This window comes from Eimeria necatrix, genomic scaffold (genome assembly GCF_000499385.1).
Source record: "Eimeria necatrix Houghton genomic scaffold, Enh_scaff365, whole genome shotgun sequence".
Lineage (NCBI taxonomy): Eukaryota > Apicomplexa > Conoidasida > Eucoccidiorida > Eimeriidae > Eimeria > Eimeria necatrix.
This window is the reverse complement of record NW_013654143.1, coordinates 2,097-24,247: the sequence shown is the minus strand read 5'-3', so window position 1 is coordinate 24,247 and position 22,151 is coordinate 2,097. Positions and strand designations below refer to the sequence as shown.

The following is a 22,151-nucleotide window of genomic DNA, read 5'->3' as shown; positions in this document are numbered from 1 at the left end:
CAGTAAAGTGTGATCGGTTGCTGCTAATCCAACGTTGCTGGCGTTGCAGCAGCTGGTGCTGCTGCTTCGGCTTCTGTGTCGTTGACTTGAAGCGCAAAGCCCGAAATGTTTGTCGTCTTCCACGCATCCATTACTATGAAAAAAATATATGAATTTAATATAACACGCAACGGGACGCCCAAGGTCCAGGGCACACATACAGCTGCTTTTGCGGCTCACACCAATGGGTTGCGCTGGCGTTAAGGGAAGGAAATAAAAGGTTAGCAGTCAACAGGTAAATAATTATCGGTTTGGGGCATATGTTTTTGGCGTCACGGTATAATATTTAGAGTCCACACTCTTGAAAAGAGCTCTATATTCTAGGGTTCAACGTGTGAGACTACTCGGGGGCTGCAGCCTGTGAGTACCTGCTTTATGGGCGCAGTGCCACTGTGCTTATAAGGATCTTGACGTGTTCATCCTAACAAATTTGAAGAGTTGCGACGTTAATCAAGGTTGTTTATAATGTGGTGCTGAGGTCATGATGGCAGGATTTGGGGTCTCCGTTGTAGAATGTGGTGTGAGTGACTTCGACTAAACACACTACAGACTCATGACCAACTATTTTTATTGACGCATTCACCAGTCTTCTAAACATTAGCTGATGTACACAGCAACCATGCATTAAAGTGCGAGGCACTGTGCACGATATCTGTGAGTCTTGAGCAAAGACGCGCATCCTGTGCGGTCCGAAACCAGACGGTTATAAGCAGCGCCTACGTTTGTTCCTGTTTAGCAAGGCTGTGTGTGACGTAGCACGCACACTGTCATGCAATTCCGAGCTTGTATTCAGAATCATAATTATATCTTGTGCACTAGTTGGGCTGTTGGGGACTGCAGGTGGGATAGTTCGGCCTGCTACGTGGACTCAAAGCAGAAGGCCGTAACCGTGTATCCTGGCATGTTGGCATTGCTGACTGGCAAGGTGCTTGTGTCTATAATGTGGATTGTGTTGCATTGTTTGCATGTGTCTCTACTTACACACTCCACATGCGCTGGACACACCGCATGCTTGTGAGTGGTGGCAAAACGTGGCATCATTGTCGAATAAAAGTGAGCCTAACTGAGCATCCAGTGGTGGTGACTGGAGTCACGCTTACGTTGAAGCCGATTAGTGCTTCTGCAGTGCACTAACTCTCCCATTTCGTTCTGGCTTAGCTGTTGAGGCACTCCGGAAACTTGGCGAATATACGTGTTTCAGTAAAGATGTAATGACGGGGTCAGATGTTCAGGACCCAGAGAGCTTCACCTACAAGCGGGAGCACCTGAAGGTCTCTTGACAAGGTGACAGCGAACCATTTCATTAGGGCACTGCATAGTAGCATCGGCCGCATTTCCCAATCACCATCATCGGCCGCATTTCCCAATCACCTAAACATTTCACGAAGTGTCAACCGCAAACTCTCCCAGGGCTGTCTGCATCGTGCTGCAAGGTGGTTGGTAGAATAGTTGAAGGGCTGTGTGGTCTTTTGTGGGACTTGAGAAGCTAGGACTCCTTTTACGTGGATTCACGCTGGAACGACCCTGATGGTCTTTGCGGGGATGCGGCATCTCCTTTGTGCGGATGGTCCTGTGCCGAAGAAATATACTGCTGTAAAGCTTCCTGAATGGTTATCTGAGTTCTTTCCTAGTGTTGCATTTGAGGAAAGTGTTTAACCGTGCACTTCGTGCGATCTCTGCAAATTGGCGGAGTCACAGTAGTACTTCAACGTTTTCTCCGTGGATGTGCCAAGCGTCACCTGATACATAGCTGCATTCTTCAGAAGGATTCATGCGATGCAAACTAGTGCACTGTGCATGTATAGCGAAGGATACACTAAATTGTCTCTTTATAAGCTTATTTGTATTGTGTGTAGTAAGGGCGACAAAGGTGAGAAGTTGGAAGCAGCGAAGCCCAAAGCTGTTACTGCAAGCGTTAATCTGCTGCTTTTCGCCTGATAGGATCATGGGCCGGTTTCCCGCCTGATAGGATCCTGGGCTGGCCAGAGCCAACAAGAACTTCCACTGCATGCTTATTTGCATCGTGCAGATCGCGTGGAGTTTCGCAGTTGCACTTCTTTGATTGCACCAGTCTGGACTTTGTGAAATGCCACTTCCCGCCTTCCCGCGACTCCGCAGCACGCTTCCGCTGCGCGTTTAAGGGCTTCGCAGTACCAAAGGAGAGCCTTCTAGGAGTCACGGACAGGAAACCCATCAACCGAAAAACGGCTAGTTACGGGTTTCTCCCTTGACTAAACCTTGCCCACTTTTCTGCCTGTTTGCACAGTTTGGCGGCCCCTCGCAAGTTTCAGCTATCAGCTTCACTACGATTGCTGTCCGTGGTTGACGCCATAGATTGCTTCCGATGAACTCTTTAATGCGTCCATGCAACGAGCGTTTTTTCTCTGCGGAATCTGCTCGTTTTGGAGGAGCCCAGCAAGAATGCCACCGACCGCCTTTCTGAGGATCCCTACTGAAGCTTCTTCTTGGATGATTGGATGATCTGCGTATAGCAGGCTGTCTTTCCCTTTGCTTCGGTGACTTCATCTCCATACAGCCCGTTGCAGCACATGGCTGTAGTTGCCTGTTTTGGTTCAGCTCGCCTCGTGTACTTCCCAGCAGCTGCCTTCGCTTGCCTTTTGGCTATTCTGGCTCCTGTGTCTCTTTCTGGAAATGTACTCACTCGCGTTGCATTGGTTGCCCTTGGTGCCCTAATGTGTCTGTGGTAGCTGCTGTATTGTTGAAGTTGGAAGCTATATGCACGCTGGCACAACCCTTTAAAACAACCAAAGCTTGCTGTGCTTCGTCGTTCAGCGCAGTGTGAGGTCAACCAATGCAATAGGCCGCAAGAGTCTTTTACTTGCTCAGTTGGCACGAAAGGCGCATTGCTTGTATATTTGGAGCAAAGCAACAGCCGCGAAAAAATATATGCAAAACGAGGAGAAAACCAATTTCAAATGAACGACATTTACAGGTGAAGGGGTGGGATTCACAAACGCAAATAAAATGTCCTGCTGTCGGACTTTGCTCATTGTCACTGCGTGCAGAGCAAGCGCTGGAACGTATCAGTACTCCGCTTTGCGTGGCCATCAAGGGAAAAATGTGGTTCTTTCAGTTTGTACTTCTGGCCTTATTTAGTCGCAACACAGCAATCGATTAACAGGCCGCACACCCCTATAGTTATCTACTATCTAGGGGTGTTCATAGCGTTGTTCCCGATCTTTGGTGTAAAAAAACCTTTCCTACCTGTTAGATGTCTATTGCTCCGCATTATTTGCGGCCTTCTTCACTCGGAGGCCCAGGCCAGGATGCCTGCAGAGAGACAAGTTGGACAGGCACACCACTATCATCTGATGCAACATTATTCAAATACCCACTCGGCATTTCTTCTGTTGACGTAAGGACTGACTGAATTAACATTTAAAAAGCCAAAGCGTACTCCAGAGGCAGTCGGGCTGTCTTCTAGAACGGGGGCCACATACGTCGGGGGCCTCTGAGGCAAACATGCACTTTCAGTCTGCATGCAAATGTAAGGTTCGATAAGAATCAGAAGCAATTACTAACAGGGAATTTGTACTCACGAAGGGGCTGTTTGGTGGTGAGTCATCAGAAGGACCAGTGGAACCCTGTTTGCACATACACACAATAAGGAAGGCTTGGGTTTCAGGGAATTGCAGTTGCACGCGTTGAGCGTGTCCGTCGATATTTTCAGTTGTAATCTGAAGACAGCTGCCTACCTAGTGCAGACATGAAAGTTCCAGCAGTTCTGCTGGCCCGTATAGGCGTGGGCTACTGCGAAATTTCTCTCTTCATCAGCCTTACCAAGAAGTAAAACGAATAAAAAGTTCTTCCCATTTTCTCTAAAAGCCATTGCCACGGCGATTGCCTCTTCCTCTTTTTTCGTCTTTCCTGCTGCACAATCAAAAACATTTTGGCATTACGTTCCCCTTACGGTGCATAAACTGTAATGAAAAGCTCGTTGAGAAGCTTGCGAATGCCAGTTCGCGGTGCAGTGAGCAGATGAAACACGGGAAAAATAGAGGAATAGGACATGGGCACCACTCTTTTCTGAAGTCCTGCTTGACGTAAGAACACACTTAGACTCCCTGGAAATACAAGCAAGTGGGCATGCGAAAAAGCAACAAGGACACATTCCAAACAATAAAATCGTGCGCAGACGTTGCCAGAATAAATGAGACACCAATGCACTGTGACCTGTAAGTAAAGGCCCTGCAAACGCTGCATCAAGGCCAATGGCACATCTGGACTAGCTGAAGCCAGAGCCCTGCTCCTGAGAACCTCAAGTTGTGGGAATGCATGCTCTCGTTTTTAGGATGGCTTCGACTGCAAGTCTGCCATTAACAGTTGTCTTCTAGTAACGCACCGGAGCTTGAACTTTTTCATTCTTGAGAAGCGGCTGAGACTCCCTGGAGCTTGCTACCCCGTCAATTACATCGTAAAATGTTGCAGCCTGAGTGGATCAATAAGCACACAGTGGAAATGCGCAGAGAAGGGAGTTTCGCTGAGGGGAACGAGATGTAAAAGCGCTGTCTTGATCTTCCTCCGTGGAGCATTTGGAATAAAAAGTGGCAGCTGGAAAACTTTTGCTCTGCAGATGAACTGCAAACTGCAAAAGAACCATTTTCGAGAAAGCAGCTTAGACGTCGTGGAATTGCGGCCCCATTCACTGCTCACGGCTTGTTCTTGGGGCCTTGCTCCTCCTGATTTCCAAGTTATGTCTTCGTCCTCTTCCTCGCTGCTGTCTTCGTCTACGGTGTCCGTTTCATGCTGCGCGCCACCAAGTGATGCACAAGGAGAATCCCCCACAGACGTGTCGAGTGAAGACTACAGTGCTTGCGAGGACATGTAGATCTTGCTCACCGCAGTATCGAGAGCGGTAGCGGAGTATCCCAGGGCCAGGGCGAGTCCCAGAACAGCAAACAATACAGCCCACGTATTAGGCCTCTTCAAGAGAGGACGCGCAGGCGGTCCCTGTTCTTCTATTTCCTCGCTAGCCTTCACTTGAGGGATTGGCCTATCGGCTGCTTCTGCAGACGGCGGCCTTCTCACGGGCTCGGAAACTTTGTCTTTAACGGCCTGTGTCAAAGCGGGCCCTGCCGAACGGCCCAACGCCGAGCAGAGGCAACTTCCCCACAACAGTGAAACCAAAAGAAAGGCAATCACGGGATAGCGACCGACCATCGTTTCTTAAATTTTCACAGGGGTAAAAGCAAAAGATACAAAAGCTAGCAGGCGCGGACACCTTTCTGAGCAGTTGCCGCAATAACGAGACTGCTCCGTGAGACGCAAAAAATCCACTAGCCACTTAGTTCATTAATGTTTCGCCTTTAAGTATTCTTTTATGCTAAAACACAGCAACAGACCCCAAACCTGCTATTTGTTTGCTGGCGAACCCTTACAAATCGGGCGCATGCCTTTGAACGAACTGCAACTGGTCAAAAAGGATGCAGAGCCGGTGGCTCTGTGGGCCAAGATAGTATCTGCTCCTAGTCTGCCTTCGCACCACATTGCCTCTAGTGAAAAAATGTTTCTTTTTATTGAATTTCCCTCAGAAATAGTGAAAAAATAGTGGAAGGCAGCAAAGTAGTTTGGGAGAAGGCGACTTTCACCTCTGTTGTCCGCAGTTAACAGCAGCGTAACACTTTTCCTTTTTTCGCCCACAGATCCTTCAGCAACTATTGTTCGAAAGCATATTTAATAGTTTCCAGTAACAGGCCACTTGTTGCAGACTAGGCCTTTTGCCTCTAAAATCTGCTTTAGGCAAGCAGACCATGCCCGGTGGCAAGACTGTAGAAGCGCACCGCAAGGGACACGGGTGACTGAGCCAAAAAGCTCTGATCTAATGGTCAACCTGCCTGTTGAATATACTCGTGGCGTTAAAAAAATTGACGTTTCAATTCTGTGCCGTTATCTCGAGGCGTGCTCAGGGGGTACTGGGGTAGAAGCTCCGTTTCAACTGCCAGAGAGACACTGAAGATCATAGGAAGCTGGTGTGGGGCTGAAGGCACTTGAAGTTGCGCTCGCACTGGCTCAAAAAGCACGCTCACATGAGACACACACAATGGAACTTATTTAAAAAGCAGCAGTGGATCTGTCTGGCGGGTCAAAATTGGCGTATCAATATTTGCCTCACCACCAGCCTGCGTAACTGCCGCACACTGATGGGATGAACACAGATCTCAAGAGCACGAGCAATGTTCCTGCGGGGCAAAGTTAAATTTCATGTTGATAGAGTATTTCATAATATTCCTTGTCTGTGGGCTAGCCAGCATAGTCAGAGAGACGGAAGACAAGCGATTCGCTCCCTTAAATGTGAAAGAAAAACTGCTGCGGCTTTCAATTTGCTTGCTTTTCACGAGCCTGTATAGCTAACAAACATGTACGAAGAGCAATTTCATCTTGCCGGTGAAAGAGAAAGCGTGGTTGCTGCGCATTCTGTTGGCTACTGCAAGTCCCCACGAGAATGATAAGGCAAACAAACAAAGCATCAAACTGCATTGGGCCATTTAGTTATTATCACTTACAGCTGAAATGAGTGGGAGGCTTAATGGACACTTTTAAACGCAAATGTAATTGTAGTCCTATTCAATTGAGAGCATATGTGCGGGAAACTTCGCAAGCCAGTGCCGACACGGACTTTGGTTCTCTAAAGAAATTCTTGTTCAGCTCTGCCTGCGGAGATCAGGGAGCATTCCGCGAACTCATGCAACAGCGTCTGGAGCGCGAATGAGAAATTCGACTCCTTTCGCAGTTGCTCAAAGCGCCTTCATGCGCAGAGATCAAGTTTCCCATTGTGCATTCCTACCACACACTTTACTGCCTCTCTGTAGAATTGGTGATGGGTCTGTTAGAAACTGCAGGGTTTGTGATTCTGCAAGCAGTGGCAGAGGCAAGCCGATGTGCGTAGATCTTTATGTATCGATTGCTCCTTTATTTTCCATCGCCATAGGTGTTGCATCACTGCTGCACTACCAAAAATTTCCCTCAACAATGCTGCCTGTTGCTCAAGTAGCGGCCAAAGATATCGAAGCCGAACAACGACTGTGCGGGAAAACACCGAAGTGCCATCTGTTGCTTTCTCTTCACTGCGAAGTGGTGCGTGATCCAGCGAGAGACTACAGCGCTACAATATATCACTTAAAGTTAAACACGCAGAGTCGTCCTAGAGGCCAGAGGACTTGTAACTTACACAGGTTCCATCAGTTCAACTAAACGTGTGAGCTTCGACGTAGGTGGGATGGCCACTTCTACTGACGGGCCGAAGAAACTGGCGTGTTTTCTTGACAAAACCGCAAAAAGAAATCATTAATTCTTGAAATATGCAAAAAATATTCAAAAAGCTGGCACTTTGGCGTTGAGCCTCCTGCGCAGGCGCTGCCTTCAGCAGGGTCATCTGGTTGCAGCCTAGTAACTGTGTCTGCTCTGGCCTTTGAAGCGGCCCCCCATTCTTGCAGATAAGCCGCTCGCTGACGTTATTTCAAAGAGGAAATCGAAAAATTATATAAACAAGGAGTATACAGTCTCGAATTTCTTGTGTTTCTCTTACCGCATCGCTTCATGTTGCATTTAGGTTCTTGATCTCGTCTCTTGAGTTCATTGCCGTGGTCCTCCTTCGGTGCCTATTTCCGCAAAGGCCAGAGACTGCAGGGAGTTCGTGTGCTTTTGAATCCACTGTAACATCCAGAAAAGGGGCTTAGAGCTCAGCTTCTCCCGCCTTTTCGAGCGTTGTGCAGACACATGATATTGGACGCAGCGCTCAACAACATCAACGCATCTTTCTCTACAGGGAGTGCATCTTTCGACGCACAGCATCAAAAAAAGCCGAAATATGACTTTTGCTGCGGCGCTGCTGCAGAGCAGGAGGCCGAAGTCCAGCCGCTAGACTCATGAGTGTGGTCGCTGCAAGTGTCTGTGCACACGTAATAGGTGTGTCTCTGCTAAGGCGAAACCTTTCGGGTATGCAGCTTCGATGAGCAAAGACGGGGCTCTTGGAGGGGCGAATGATGTTAGTTAGAAAACGCCGAGGGCTGAAAGTTGCCCGGTTCTGTACGGTGGTTCGCTCCAATCGCTGAAGTCTAGGATGAAGCTAACAAGCAAAGATGAAATGCAGACTTGCCGTCTTTCTCCTTGGCTTTCTCCTCTGTCTTGTGCACAATTCGGAGGCCGCAAGTCTAACGGTTTGGACCAAAGGCAACAGCAGGCGGGGCTTACCTGGGCTGCTACTGGGGCAGCACTTGGCTGTGGCTGCTGGAAAGGAAGTGCAAAGAAAGGCCTCGTTTGCCTTCACATCTGCAGCCCCCCGATCTCTTGTACTTTCTTCTAGCCTCAATGCAACGCCAAGTCGGGCGAAGACAGCCTCAACAGCAAAGAGACCAGCAGTTGAAGCAGCAGCGTTACCTGCGGATGGAGGCAGAGCTGCGGCGTCAAAACCAAAAAGAAAACGTGGCCAGGTGCAAAGAGAAGCAGAAATTTCAGCACCACCTGCAATAAAGAGTGGAAGTGACTGCGTCTCAGGACAAAAAGGCAGCCAAACAGCAGCCCCTGGAGCTTCAGACCCTCCGCCCAACACCGCAGGGGCTGTTTGCACGCCCGTTTCGCTGGAAGATGCTGGTGCTGCAGATTCAACTTCACCGCCGAATTCATCTAATAAAGATGGACTTTGTGGCGTTCCAATCACTGGCCTGCGTACGGCCTGTAGGAAGATGCAGCTGCCCAGCAAAGGCACTAGAAGTGAATTGATAGCGCGGCTGCTGGCGGTGGCCCCAACTCAGAAGATTCTGGCTTTTGTGGCGGAACAGAATGACTTTATGCAGCAGCAGCAGCAGCAGCAGGCTCAGGATGAGGCAGAGGGGACAGCTGAGCTGCCGGTAGGAGCTTCCTCCGAAAAACCAACCCCCAGCCGATGCCACAGATGTAACCACCGACTGTCTAGCAGTGAGCACATGAATTAAGTGGCCACGCATGCACAAGCACAAGTTAAATTCGCACATTTCTCTGGCAATGCATGCACAAGCACAAGTTAAATTCACAAATTGCACATTTCTGCCAATTTGCGCCGATTCAATCCCCGGTTGATATAGTGAAGTGCGACTGTGGTCAGCAGTCTGCATGCGCTTGCTGCTGTGGGTGGGAAAATCCGGTTTGCAAAAGTTATTAGTTACATAATCAACCATTCTTGTCCCTAGAAGAGAGCTGCAAGTGCTTAGTTGGCTCAGTTCACAAATACAGCAACAGTTCATGTGCAGGACTTCAGTTCACTAAGTGACGCACGAATTCCCCCGCAATTATTTACAATACAGAAGATCTTTCGCGTAGCTAACTGCGATAACTGAGATTCCAGAGCCATGTCTTTGGCTGCTTCTTCGTATTGAAGCTTTTGAGCTGAAAGGTTTGTAGTGCTTTTCGCTTGAGAACTCGTGCTGCTGCTGGGGCTGCGGGTGGGCTGAGGCTGAGGCTGCATTTGGTATCTGTTGTTTTCTTTGCTGTTGAACTCAGAGGCACGTTTTTGCTCCAAGTGCGGCGCTACAATCAACCTTCTAGGCCAAGAGACATTGAGGGAGTTCGTTGAAAAGGCATTTTGGCCCGTCAGGTGAGAAAAGGAAAATGAAAGCTGTCTGAATGTAAAGCAGTTGATGATGGGATGCGGCTGCATCGAACTGACAGTTTAGAAGGGGAAAGTTTCTTTAGGAGTATTTGTGAGCAGTCGTAGTTGGAGAGCTCAAACAGACTAAAACACATGAGCTAGCCTTATCTGCCATCTTTGCTGTTTGTCCATTTATGCTGCGAATGTCTGGAGCACTACTCACAACTGATATTTTGACGCCCCTGTCCGCTGTGACTTTATCTGCTGCGCACTTCAGAGAACAGGAAGTAGGGAGCAACACAATGCGAGTTGAACGAGGCTTCTGGCAGTCCATTTTGCAGGTTCGCTGCTGCTAGTTTCATTGTCGATTTTGCTGTCTGCTGCTCGCCTGTGCTGGTGGAATTATTTCAGCTGTTGGGAGCGAGCTTGTCTGTGAAGCTGCGGACCCTGTTTGTACAGCTGCTAGTTCTCTTGTTGCTTTTGTTGAGGGCGTTGCTCTTCAAGTGCTGTTCACCGCTGCTTTTACTTTCGATCTTTTTGATTTTGGCGCGAAAGCCCAAATATTATGACTGGTGTAGAACTGTGCTGCTCAAAGCGTTGCTAGGAATCCTTGCTCTGTGTGCAGGTGATTGGGGACGTTCCTGTTGCAAATCTTTCCTCGGCAGTTTGGGAAAAGTATTTAGGGTAAAGCTTTTCGGCTTTTACTTTATTAAAGATTAGAGCATTATCCTTTGATACCTTATAGAATTTGCTCTGCTGTAGCATACCTGCATGAAAGTGGACTGCGGCTTGCGAACGTGTGACTTCCAGTTTTGTATTTCCGTCGTAAACTGCACGTCCGAGCTTGCCACTGCAGTTTAGCTCGCTTCCTAGTACGCTAAAGCTATTTCTCCGAAGCATCCAGCCCCATGTGCGTCTGCCATGGTTTGCATGTACACACGGACTTGCTCTTCTGCGTGTATCTGCTCAATTTCATGTGCCCCATCCTGCTGCCGCATGCACTTTCGCTTTTCTTTGCGGTCTCGTTTTGTTCGCTGTAGGGTACTGAAGAAGCGCAGTTGCTCTCCGCGCACGCAGGTGCTGCATCAGGTTGCGTATTTAGCTGCGCTGAAATATGCAGTGCACACCCGCCGACTTGAGAGCATTCACCCCTTTCGCAAAATAAGAGGCTGTACAAAGCGAACCCTCGTTTCTGTGCCTTTAACAGCTGAAGAGGTGAGCCGAACTATTGCGTTCCCTTCGCCTATCAATCTAGGTGTGATGGGGCGCGGGTGTCGAATGAACTCATTAAGATCTATTTAGTCCATGTTTCCTTTTTGAGAGTGCATAGCTGCATTTGGCTATACGTTTTTGGATGTTGTCTTACATTAGTCCTATGTTATTCGTTCGGGAATTTGTAGTTGTGTTCGGTTATGCGTTTGCTTCTGCGCTCGACCCTTCAGGTTTATCTGCTGCTGGCTGCTACGCCGAACACCATGCACTGTGCCTTATTCGCGGTTGGAATTGGCGCGGGTCTCCGGCCTTCGGAGATTTTGTCTATGCGATGGGAAGACGTGAACATGAATGAAATGACGGCGACGATCCGTGGCTCAAAGACAGCCGCATCAGCAGCCGCCATTCCTCTCACTAATCTTGCAGGGAGAGAGTTGATGCGGTGGTGCGCTTCTCTAGACATAGGACTTTACCCCTTCTTGTTATCCATTTATCCGCTTTTTTCCATACAATGCATAACTTCTACATGCAGCGAGCAGGATCTGATTGGCTGCCAGACTAACAAATGCGCAGTGTGCTTGCCTGTACAACATGAACAATGAGTGTCACACAAACGAATACTGCATGCATGCTTTTAAGCGCAGGTGGAATAAAAGCCTTAGCAGCTCCTACTGCGCATTGTGTGGCAATTTTTAAGATGCGAAACAATTCGTCAGTTTGTCCTGCGCATAACTTGGATTTTAGGTGGGAGGAAGAAGGAAAACCTACAAGCGGGCTATGCTTTTATGCGGAGGGAATAAGAACGGCGGAGAGCCGGGCGAAGTTAGAGAAGAAGACGCCGATTCGTAAGGATGCCAGTGGCTTTGGAATGCCACACACATCACATAAGCTGCTTCGGTGCCTGCCATCAAGACAGATTTTAATTGCTTCACAGTGCGTGCCTGCAACATTCCATAGAGCTGCGCTGGTAAACGAATTTGACAGCTATTCTGCTTCTGCCGCTTTGCACAGGATCCTTCAAGAAGGCTTTACAGGCAGCGGCGCAGCGGTAAGGGAGAAAGAGGCCGCCAGTGTTCACAGCCAGTTGTGGAAAGAAGTGTCAATTTTGAAATAGCCGGACTTTTCATACTCTCCCTTCTTGCTGCGGTGGGTCTGTGCGTTTATAGAGCAGGCATTGACGAAACAAAGTGTGGAGAGCCCCGTCGGATATTTCCATATATCTTGAGGTAACGAAGAATGGAAACTGAAACATCACAAATTTAGATGCTTAAATAGGCGTGCAAATCAAAAAGTCGATTAAATATAAGTAGAATGTAGTCTTTTTGCCCGGAATTATTAGAAGCGGTACCAGGCGTCTTGTTGCTTCGCTGCTGCGCGCTGCAGATGTAAAATGGTTGTGCAGCAGCAGTAGCCTCACGGCTTTTTATCCACATGCTGTTGACTGGCCAATTGCAGTTCACCACATTTTGCGAGCAAATGATATTTTTCTCCTTGTGTTGCTGGCCTATAGGCACTCATTTGCAACAATTGCAGCTACTTCGAACCCGCCAGTTCCCCTGCCAGTTGCGCAGGTGAGTATTGACTTCCATTCGCAATAGATACCTTGCTTCCATACGCTTATCATCTTTACCTCTTTTTTTAAATAGCATTGCCAAACAAACTTGAGAGCATGGCTGGATTCCCGTCCATTTCGCGCACCGTAGCTCTTTAGTTGTGTACTTTAAGTCCTGGCGTGTTCCTATTATAATTTGTTTTCGACGAGCATGTGGAGCAACAGGCTTTGGTTAGCACCATCACAAACAGTATATGCCTGTGGGCTCTTTCCTTGGCGTTCAGGCGGTCATGAGACACACATCCTCAAAAATGCTGCTGGAGACCTATGCAAAGGCTGGAGCTCTGGTCATCAAAGAAGGCCTTCGTAATTTCAAAATATGAATTCTCCAATCAAACCGGTGCACTACAAGCTGCCAGATTAAACATATGTTTGCCACTGTGCAGGCTGCGCATACATTTCGAAGCAGGCAGGCAGGATTTGGTAGAGATGAACTCTCGTGTAGCGTGACAGGCTCTTTCCATGCAGCTAATTGCATTCCGACAGGGAAAACAGCTGTGTACAGTTTGCGTCACCAACTGCACAAGTATATTTGCCTGGCTGAATATCAATATAGGCTAGCGCTTGACTGCTGCCTGGCTACAGAGGACACATTCTCCCCTCTACAAACATGCTAGCAGCTCACGCGCGAGACAAAACACATTGAAATGGTTTTTTGTTGGTCCTTCTGCCAAGGAATGGACACGTGGCAATTCGACTCGCAGTTTTTGCAAGCTACGCCTTAGAACGCTCGCTAGCAGCTCAGCAGAAACTTGCGTGACTAAGACTGAAGCAAAAATTAGGAAACCACAGAGTCGGGCCATGGCCATGCTGGTCACTTCTTGCGGAGACCTTTGACGCTTCTCTTCCTGAGGAAGTTGCCCTTGGGGCCCTTGACAGCCACTCGCTTCTTGTGCCTCAGCTTCCATATCTTTCTCCCAGAAGTCGCGGGCAGGGCTTCTGGAGCCACTTCATCTGGATGCTTCGGCATTCTGGCGAGCTGTGTCTGCCGATTTATCTTCGGCCTCAGTGGCCTGCGCTTCCCTTTGGCAGCGCCACGGGTCCTGCAGCAGAAACTCAGAAAATGCTCCACGCACTTGGGCAATGCTGCACTTAAGCATCCACACAGTGCTTCACTGTGCAAAGAAGAAACATGGGTTCCAGATGAATGCCTACACTGCTGCTCTGAAAGTCTTCAGAGGATCAGTAACAGCATGGCGATGTGAGTTCCTGTATGGCCCCCTCTTGTCTGCCGTTTCGGCTGTCTGCTGCTGGATTGCCAGTTGTACGGCAGTCATCTGCAAAAAAAAAAACAAAATCACATGTTCATGTTTTACTTGCATGGGGATTATATAACTAGTTTCGTTTATAGGCAAAAGCAGCAAGGAAGCACTTTACATGAACACGTCGAAAGCTCGAGTGCGGAGACGAAACCTCAGCTGCAATTTTTCCACACAAACACGCAGTTACAGGAAGTCTCTCATTCGTTTCTTGGTAGCTCCTCCATGACCACTCACTTGTGTTGGCTGCGTCTGGGACAAAAGGTAATCTGGTAGATGTCCTAAAGGACCCTTTGAAACATTCATTTCCTGCGGAGAAAAGACAGGCTTCCGCCGCTGCTTCTCACTTCTCTGTAAAGTTGTGGCCACCATTTTCTGCAAAGCTTGGCTATTAGATCGGATTGAAGAGAGTGGACTTCGTGGAAGATGGCCATGTGGGGATTACTGCCAACACCAGCCTGCCGTACCTTCAACTGCTTGCATGCCCGCTTCAGCACGTCTCTGTCTCTCGGGTTTCTCTCGAAAAACTCCTTCAGCTTTCCAGAATTCAGCAGCTGCTGCTGCAAATCGCGCGCAACGGCGGCGGCAATGGCGCGTTTTGTGATGCCCCGCCTCACGTCCTCAACTCGGTAGCGGAAGCACTCCACGTCTTGCAGCTGCAGCGACAACGGCGTAAGCGCTAAGACCACAGACACAACACAGCAACAACAATGCACTTGGGTTAAACTGCTGAGTGGTTTATTTATTTAAAGTGCGGAAACTGGCAAACAGGTCGCTGTCACGCATCTCTTGTGCGGAGCTATGATGATCTGTGCACACCCTGTGCAGCAACAGCTATGCAAAAGTGCGCAGCACTTGAAAACTAACTGCCTGCGGTATAAAGAAGACCCACTGCTGCAATTTGATCCTGGAGACCTCCGAACTGTGAGCAGCTGCTGCAAAAGCAGCTGCTGCTGCTCCTGGGATGCGTCTATGAGGGTAACTGCAACTCCCATAGAACCCCCACGCCCAGTCCGGCCAATTCTGCATTTCACCGCAGCAAGAGAAAGCACAAACTCTTTTTCTACTTATATGCCTGTCTGCCTATTCAACTGCGCAGTTCTCGCTAGCACTGGCTTCAGAAAAAGTGATAAAGAGAATGAAAGTCGCAACCCCGACCACTCCAAAAGCTTCTCCACTGATCACAGGCACGCCGACTGGGCATTGCTTCCCTTAAGAACGTTAATAAACAAAACGAAGACCTGAAAAGGCCCTTAAGAACGTTAATAAACGAAACAAAGGCCTGAAAAGGCTTTCTCACCTGTGAATATAAGACTTCAGGCTGCTGGGTGCGTCGAAGTTAAACACACATGCAACGCCCTGCATGTCGAGTCCTCTATGTCCGGCGAACTCTGAGTCCTTCGCCTGCAGGAAAAACAAATAGTTATCTTGTTTTACAGCAGATGAAGTCTCAGGGGGCCTGGCTGGCGCAGGCCCAGCTGTAGTTTCGCAAGTTATATCCGCTCATTTCGGACCAATGAAAGTTTCATTGTCAACCCTCACAACAGATGAAGTTGCACTTCATTTTAACTCAGGAAAAAACAAAAAACTAGCTATCCAAACGAGGGTTTCACAGGATAAATGCTTGTTTTTCAACAGTTTCAGGTTATTTTGCGTAATCCATTGTCCTTTTACCTTAGTTTGGTCCTCGCGTCGCCGTTTCCCCGTAGACGGAGTGGGCGCCGAGGCCTCAGCAGATCCGGAGCTCTCTCCGTCTGCTGGCGGATTCTTTCCCTCCATGAACTGTCCGTCACTCGTGATGAGAATATCTATGAGTCCCTGGTTGAATGCCTGCAACAAGGCCAGAGGCAGCAAGGACATTCCGCAGTGCCAGCCACAGTGTGTGAGTTAACATGTTGACTCAGAGAAGAACTGTCATATCCCCTAGTCCTCATAGCCCCCAGTCCATGCATTCTTTGCAAAGATCCGAATGCTTCTGCAGCTGTGAGACAGCAGCAGCTGCCACTGTGCACGCCACACTCACAAGCTGACCTGAATTTGCTGTTCGCGCGCTGCCACCGGCAGCGTCGGACTTAAAACGCCGCTGGCTATTCCAAATCTGTCAAGGAATAGCCGAAGTGCGTAGACACTGCATCAAATGTTGCAAGAAAACAGCGAAATCTTCGTCAGGCTGCGCCGAGGGATCAGAAATCCAAGCCAGTTCGCGAATACACTCTTGAATATTCAACTATTCAGCGCTCCCAAGTGACAAAATGCCTTCAAACCCAAAAGCTCACCTCGAAACATCTTTGCAAAACACCAGGCACTTGAGGGGCACAAGGCCGAGCCGAAGAAACGCGTACGCCACCAGCCACTTCTCCGCCTCCGTCGGGACTTGGAAATAAAACTCGCTAATGCAGCTCCCGGCGCTGCCGTCTGCATTACTTCCTTCTTCCTCCTCAATTTTAATGATGAGGGGTTTGTGCAGCATCAAATGCTGCAGCTGGGAAAGCTGCAAATGCGCAGAAAAGGCGTTCAGCGGCAAGCATTGTCCAGATCTCCAGCCGCGGGGACAATGGCTCCAATACTGATCTTTCCAATCACAATAACTGATTTTTTTATAATTGAAACTGGTTTTTGTAAACAGGACTCACCTCGTGGTTCTGAGTGGCGGAAACGAGAATAGTTTGGTAGTGTCGCGCTGCTGTAGAGGGCAAAAGCTGAAGAAGTCTTTTCGTGTCGCTTTCGAAGCCGAAAGCGAACAGCAAGTCCGCCTCGTCAACAACCAAAACTTCCAAACCCAACTGCAACTCAAACTGCTGCTGCTGCCGCCGAATATTATTCAGAAAATGCAAAATGCCGGTGGGGGTCCCGACCATTATCGTGGGAAGCTGCAGCAGCTTTCCAGAGTTCCCAGGGGGGCTGGCGGTGTGCGAAACAGACAAAATGTCGCTTGTGTACTTCAACATACTCTTTATAACGTCATGCACCTGTAAATATAACTCATTTGTCACAAAATTCCAATCCTTTTCGCCAAAATCCCAACTCTTTTCCCAACTCTTTTCGAAAAAATCCCAACTGCTTTTCGAAAAAATCCCAACTCTTTTTCTCCCCTTTTGTCCCAATTCCCTCCAAAGCACCAAAGTACAAACTCGCAATATTTGCAGAAAAATTTTTGCAGAAAGTTATTCTGCAAAGTGTGGGGGTTTTCTGCTCAAGTTTCAAGCATTCATTTGACCAAGTGGCCATTTGCTGCACCTTAAGCCTGCAGCTCATTGCATGCACTTGTTTAAATATATATACATATATATATATATATATATATATATTTATAATGTAAATATTAAGTTATATTTTTTTAATTCTTTATCTTTTACTCCGCGAAGATCTCATGAAAGCTGCGACGCTTTTGCTTACTTGAATGCACAGTTCTTTTGTTGGGACCAGAACCATTCCTGAAAGAGCAGCGAGCGCCGCCGTTTCTGACGTTTGCTGCTGCTGCTGCTGCTGCTGCTGCAGCTGCAGCAGCCGCTGCAGCAACGGCAGCACGTACGCCAGCGTCTTCCCGCTGCCAGTCTTCCCCTCAATCAGCAAATCTCTGCCGTTCAAAGCGACAGGAATTACCTGAAGAGAATCAAAACCCAATTTAAGAAATAAAATATCATTTTAAAAATAAAAAGATCATTTAAAAAAGCTTTCACGAAAAAATTCATTCTTCTGGACCCACAGCAGCAAACAAACAGAAGCAAATCATGTGATAGCAGCCCGCTGCAACTGAAACGCTGGTGCTGCTGCTGCGTGACCGTAGCAACCGTGCGTGACTCACAGCAGCAGCAGCAGCAGCAGCAACAGCAGCAGCGGCAGCAGCAGCAACAGCGGCAGCAGGAGCAGCAACAGGAGCAGCAGCAGCAGCAGCAGGAACAGCAGCAGGAGTAGCAGCAGCAGCAGCAGCAGCAGCACCTGGGCCTGCACGTGAGTTGGATGCTGGAGATTGAGTCCATCGATGAGGGCCTTGGTGAGCCTCCTGTCCAAATGAACTGCTCCGAACTCTTTGAAAGTCTGCGAAGAGTCTATAACTCCGCATTTTTTGTGAACGAGAACTTCAGCTTCTGCTGCTGCTGCTGCTGCTGCTGCTGCTGCTGCTGCTGCAGGTGAATCGGCGTTTGCGGCTGCTGTTGCTTCTTCTGTTGCTGCAGCTGCAGATGAGCTCTTTGCGGGAATTTCGCCGCCTTCAGCCCCCTTTTTCTCCACAAAAGAAGAATTGTTTTTAGTTCTTTTTCTTTTTTTCGACGGAGATTGGGGTTTAGCGTCAAAAGTTTCGTTTTCTTTCCCGGGAAGCTCCGAAACTGCCTCAGGGTCACCAGTGGAATCCTCCGGGGAAATGCGGAGATTTTCTCCTTCGACTGCAGCAGAAGACAGTTTTTTCTTTTTGTTTTTCTTCCTTCGAGAGGAATCTTCTGCTTCTGTCGGTTTGCTGCTGGAAAGTTTGCAGCTTTCCGAATCTTGAGAGCCCTTCATGATGCCTCCAGGCAATTCCGAAGCTCCCAGGCCTGCCGGGCCGCTCCAAGTGGCCTCTGCAAGAAGAATTAATTAAATTAAATACTCTTTTGAAATACTTTTCGCAGCAGGCAAATTCCTTCTAACGAAATAACACACTTTGGAGGAAAATGAAGCTCCCCGGAGTTCAATCGAGTTCAAGTCGGGGCAGAAAGCTCCAAAAAAACCCTGCTGTTCCGCCTCAGAGAAAAATACTGAAAAAATCCCCAAATTCTGTTTTCTAAATATATAAGTTTAAATAAGGGGTTTAAGATGTGGTTAGAACAGCAAAAATGCTGCAGCCACACTCAGTGGCTGGCCTATGGGGCCAGGGCCCCACATGCAGCGCCTCACTCGGCGCAACAAATAAAAGAATAAGAAGTAAAAACAAATTTAAAATGCAGTTTAAATTAAAATAAAAAGGAAAAACAAAAAGTTCCAGAAGGATTCCAACAAATTGTGGAATTCTGAATCCCCACAACGCTCATCCTCCATGATCACGACTCTCCAGCACTCAACAGAGAGGATAAAGTGTTCCAAATTTGAAAAGTAATGTTCCAATTAATTCTAATTAAACTAAGAAGTACTCCACAGAAAACTTTCTTCAGGAAATAACCCCCTAGCTACTACCTATTCCACTCTTCACCCCATCTTCAACTCCCCAAAGGCTCCTCTGTGTGATCTTCTATTAACTGCTGCTATTCTCAAGGGAACAAAAGAAAAAAATTGGAGAAAATTAAATAAAAATTGGAGTTTAAAAAGTTCTGCAAATAATGCAGAAGTTCCTCGAGCTCCCCCAGTGAAGGTCGAGAGCCTCTAAGAACGCGAATTCATGTTCTTATTTTGAGCTTTTTCGCCATTTCGCAGTTCAAATGATCCATTTTTTCCAGGAAATCGTTTCTGATGTTTATTATAAAGGCTGGAAGTGCAGAAAATAACTAAAATTGTGAAAGTTTGAAACAATTTCGTTCAAATTGACTATTTTTACTTTTTAGAATCAGACAAATGCCTCGTGGAAATCAACAGGACTACCCAGGGCAAAGATTGCCTGGCCGTCGCTCATTCTTGTCATCGCGTCATCAGTTCATTTTTTCTCATTTTTTTGCCTCCTGGCCTCAAACAAAAGCAAATAAATAAATAAAACAAAAATAAAGAGAAATTAAAATATATTTAAATCATAAATAACTTTAAAACGCATGCAACAACCGCAGCATCAGTGTAACTATGACTAAGTGCCCTCAGCCGTGGCGGAAGCTCGTGCGCAGCGCCAGAACGGCGCTGCGCGGAAGCTTCCTCAGGAAGCAAAGTTGTGCATCCTTTTGCTGCGAATTTGAATTAAAAAGCAAATAAAATAAAAATAATTATTAAATAAATATAATTTCGGGAGAAAAAGCCGAGAAAAACAGTCAGACAAATGCCTTTAATAATCACTTTCGACGCATGCAACAAATACTGCCGCCGCGATCTTCATACTTGTCATCTTGTCATCATTTTGCGAAAAGTTTCACCACAAACTTTCATTATTTCGGAAAACTTTTGCCATTTTGCAAAAACTTCCATCAAAAACTTATTAATTTTGCAAATACTTTCATCATTTTGCGAGAAGTTTCACCAAAACTTCAACAATTTTTCAAAAATCACCACAACTCCGCGAAAACTCTCACCAAAACATCCACAATTTCGCAAAAACTCTCATTATTTTGCAAAAACTTTCATTATTTTGCAAAAACTTTTAATATTTTGCAAAAGCATTTGAAAGTTTTCATCATTTTGCAGAAGTTTTCACAATTTTGCAAAAAGAAATCAAAAGATATGCAAAAATTCAACTTTCTCCGGATCAGAAATTTATCGGCTAATGTTGTCGTCAAGATCCTCTTGAAAGACTCAGGCCTATCATTGAAATCATCATGGAGAGAACAGATGCATGCATGCAACCTTTGCATGCATGCAATCTTTGCATGCATGCATGCAATCTTTGCATGCATGCATGCAATCTTTGCATGCATGCAAACATGAAACATTCTGCATGCATGCATGCATGCAAACATGAAACATTTTGCATGCATGCAGCCTTTGCATGCATGCAAAGATGAAACATTTTGCATGCATGCACAAAGAAAAAACACTTTACATGCATGCAGAGATAAAAGACTCTGCATGCATGCAGCCTTTGCATGCAATGCATTGCATGCATGCATGCAGGAAGCCCCAAATGCAGAAAAGTCTAAAACAAAAACTAAAATATATTTAATTAATTAAACACTCTGGAACTTGAGTGCATGCAAAAAGCTGCGCAGACACCTGAAAGCTGCAACCACCTACCTGGTGTACGTACACCGCAGCAGCAGCAGCAGCAAAACCGCCAAAGAAGAAAAACTTTTAAAAATCCAAACCAAAGTTTTTCGGGTTTTGTTTTCCCCTCTACAGTTCTCTTCCTGCAGCAGCAGCTGCTGCCCCCAAACCTTTACAGACACGAACCCATGCGCAGCAGCAACTGCAGCAGCAGCTGCAGCAGCAGCAGCAGCTAGCAGCAGCTAGCAGCTAGCAGCAGCAGCTAGCCGCAACTCCCCAGCTTCCTGCAGCCGCCTGAAACCCCCCAACCCCCCAAAAACCGCCACCACCACCCGCTGCTGCAGCAGCAGCAGCTGCTGCTGCTGCTGCTGCAGCAGCAGCAGCCCATGCTGCAGCAGGCCGCGCGAAGCCACAGTGAGAGCGGTGTTGGTCGAATCTGCTGCTGCAGCTGATCTCCCAAGCGCCGCGTCGGGCCCCCTGCTTCCGCACGCCCAGCAGCAGCAGCAGCAGCTGCTGCTGCTGCTGCAGCTGCTGCTGCAGCAGCAGCAGCTCACGCTGCAGCACGCCGTGTGAAGTTTCCGTGCGAGCGCCGGCGGCGGCCTCGAGGCCGCAGCAGCTGCTGCCGCCCGCCGCGCCTGCGCCCCCCCAGCCGCTGCCCCCGCAGCAGCAGGCTTGGTGAAGATGTAGTGGGCGTGGTGCTGGTCGCCGAGGGGCCGGATGAGCTGCTGTCTGTACAGCTCGCGAATGCCGCGGCGCGCGAGGGAGGCGTTGATTCGAAATCTTTCGCAAATGGAAAAAGGAGTTATTAATTTCATTTTTGGAACTTCAGAAAGAAACTTTTCCAAAGTTGCTGCTTCAAACATCACCGAATAATTCAACTTGTCCTTGCTCTTCCCCTTCGACCACTTCTGCAGCAGCAGCAGCAGCAGCAGCAGCGGCAGCGGCAGCTCCAGCGGCGCTCTCGCGACTGCTGCAGCAAGAATGCTGCTGCTGCTGCAGCAGCAGCTGCTGCTGCTGCTGCAGCAGCAGCTGCTGCTGCTGCTGCAGCAGCAGCAGCAGCTGTGCTGGTGGAAAGTGAATTAAAAGAATTAGTTGAAAGAAATAATTAATTTAATTAAATAAAAGATTAAAGTTTGCTGCAGCAAAACGAACCTTCTTGCTCTTCTTGCTGCCTGCGGCAGCAGCCGCGGCGATCTGCTCCTTGGTCTTCTTTTCCTTCGGCGCCATTCTGCTGCAGTCAAACCACTCCGCAAAAAGCAAAAAAGAGAATTAAAAGAATTAATAAAACTGCACAAATTAAAAGAATTAAAAAGAACTGACAAAGCGGAAAAAGCGGAAAGAAAAAGCGCTCCTCGAGGTGTACGTACACCCGGCTTCGCCGCAGCACCCCTCCCTATCTGCCGCCCGCAGCAGCAAAAGGACTCTTTTTGGGATTAAAAGTTTGCAAATTTCGAAATAAAAGTATTTAAATGAAAAATAAAAGAAAGAAAGGCATTTAAAGGGGCTTTTCTGCGAATTCAGGCGGTCTTAAGAGCCCCACCGCGGCCGAGACGGCGCGCGGGGAGCCCCCAGTCCGCTGCAGCGCCTCCGCAGCTCCCGAAGACTCACTCGCAAGTTTGAAGACCGAATTGAACAGAAA

General features: G+C 47.9%; 4 protein-coding genes across 4 annotated transcripts; 1 reads left to right on the top strand and 3 right to left on the bottom strand.

The window, feature by feature from the left end:
- Positions 1-4,390: 4,390 nt before the first annotated feature.
- On the bottom strand, positions 4,391-5,220 carry ENH_00047500 (hypothetical protein, conserved; the record flags this gene model as incomplete). The annotated part of the gene is made up of 3 exons (XM_013581089.1): positions 4,391-4,489; positions 4,714-4,806; positions 4,900-5,220. 3 exons carry the CDS (start codon positions 5,218-5,220, stop codon positions 4,391-4,393), a joined length of 513 nt encoding a protein of 170 aa, XP_013436543.1.
- Positions 5,221-8,138: 2,918 nt separating this feature from the next.
- ENH_00047490 (hypothetical protein, conserved) lies at positions 8,139-11,886 on the top strand (the record flags this gene model as incomplete). Its single annotated transcript, XM_013581088.1, has 8 exons — positions 8,139-8,973; positions 9,535-9,628; positions 9,900-9,963; positions 10,248-10,306; positions 10,663-10,837; positions 11,065-11,279; positions 11,579-11,679; positions 11,846-11,886. 8 exons carry the CDS (start codon positions 8,139-8,141, stop codon positions 11,884-11,886), a joined length of 1,584 nt encoding a protein of 527 aa, XP_013436542.1.
- A 1,374-nt stretch (positions 11,887-13,260) lies between these two features.
- ENH_00047480 (ATP-dependent nucleolar RNA helicase, putative) lies at positions 13,261-18,202 on the bottom strand (the record flags this gene model as incomplete). Its single annotated transcript, XM_013581087.1, has 12 exons — positions 13,261-13,489; positions 13,602-13,723; positions 13,943-14,014; positions 14,173-14,384; positions 14,598-14,728; positions 15,006-15,109; positions 15,380-15,535; positions 15,737-15,833; positions 15,982-16,196; positions 16,339-16,674; positions 17,102-17,308; positions 17,645-18,202. The coding sequence occupies 12 exons, from the start codon at positions 18,200-18,202 to the stop codon at positions 13,261-13,263; spliced, it is 2,439 nt and encodes an 812-aa protein (XP_013436541.1).
- A 2,552-nt stretch (positions 18,203-20,754) lies between these two features.
- Positions 20,755-21,739, bottom strand: ENH_00047470 (R1 protein, putative; the record flags this gene model as incomplete). The annotated part of the gene is made up of 3 exons (XM_013581086.1): positions 20,755-20,901; positions 21,067-21,420; positions 21,665-21,739. The coding sequence occupies 3 exons, from the start codon at positions 21,737-21,739 to the stop codon at positions 20,755-20,757; spliced, it is 576 nt and encodes a 191-aa protein (XP_013436540.1).
- Positions 21,740-22,151: the final 412 nt, after the last annotated feature.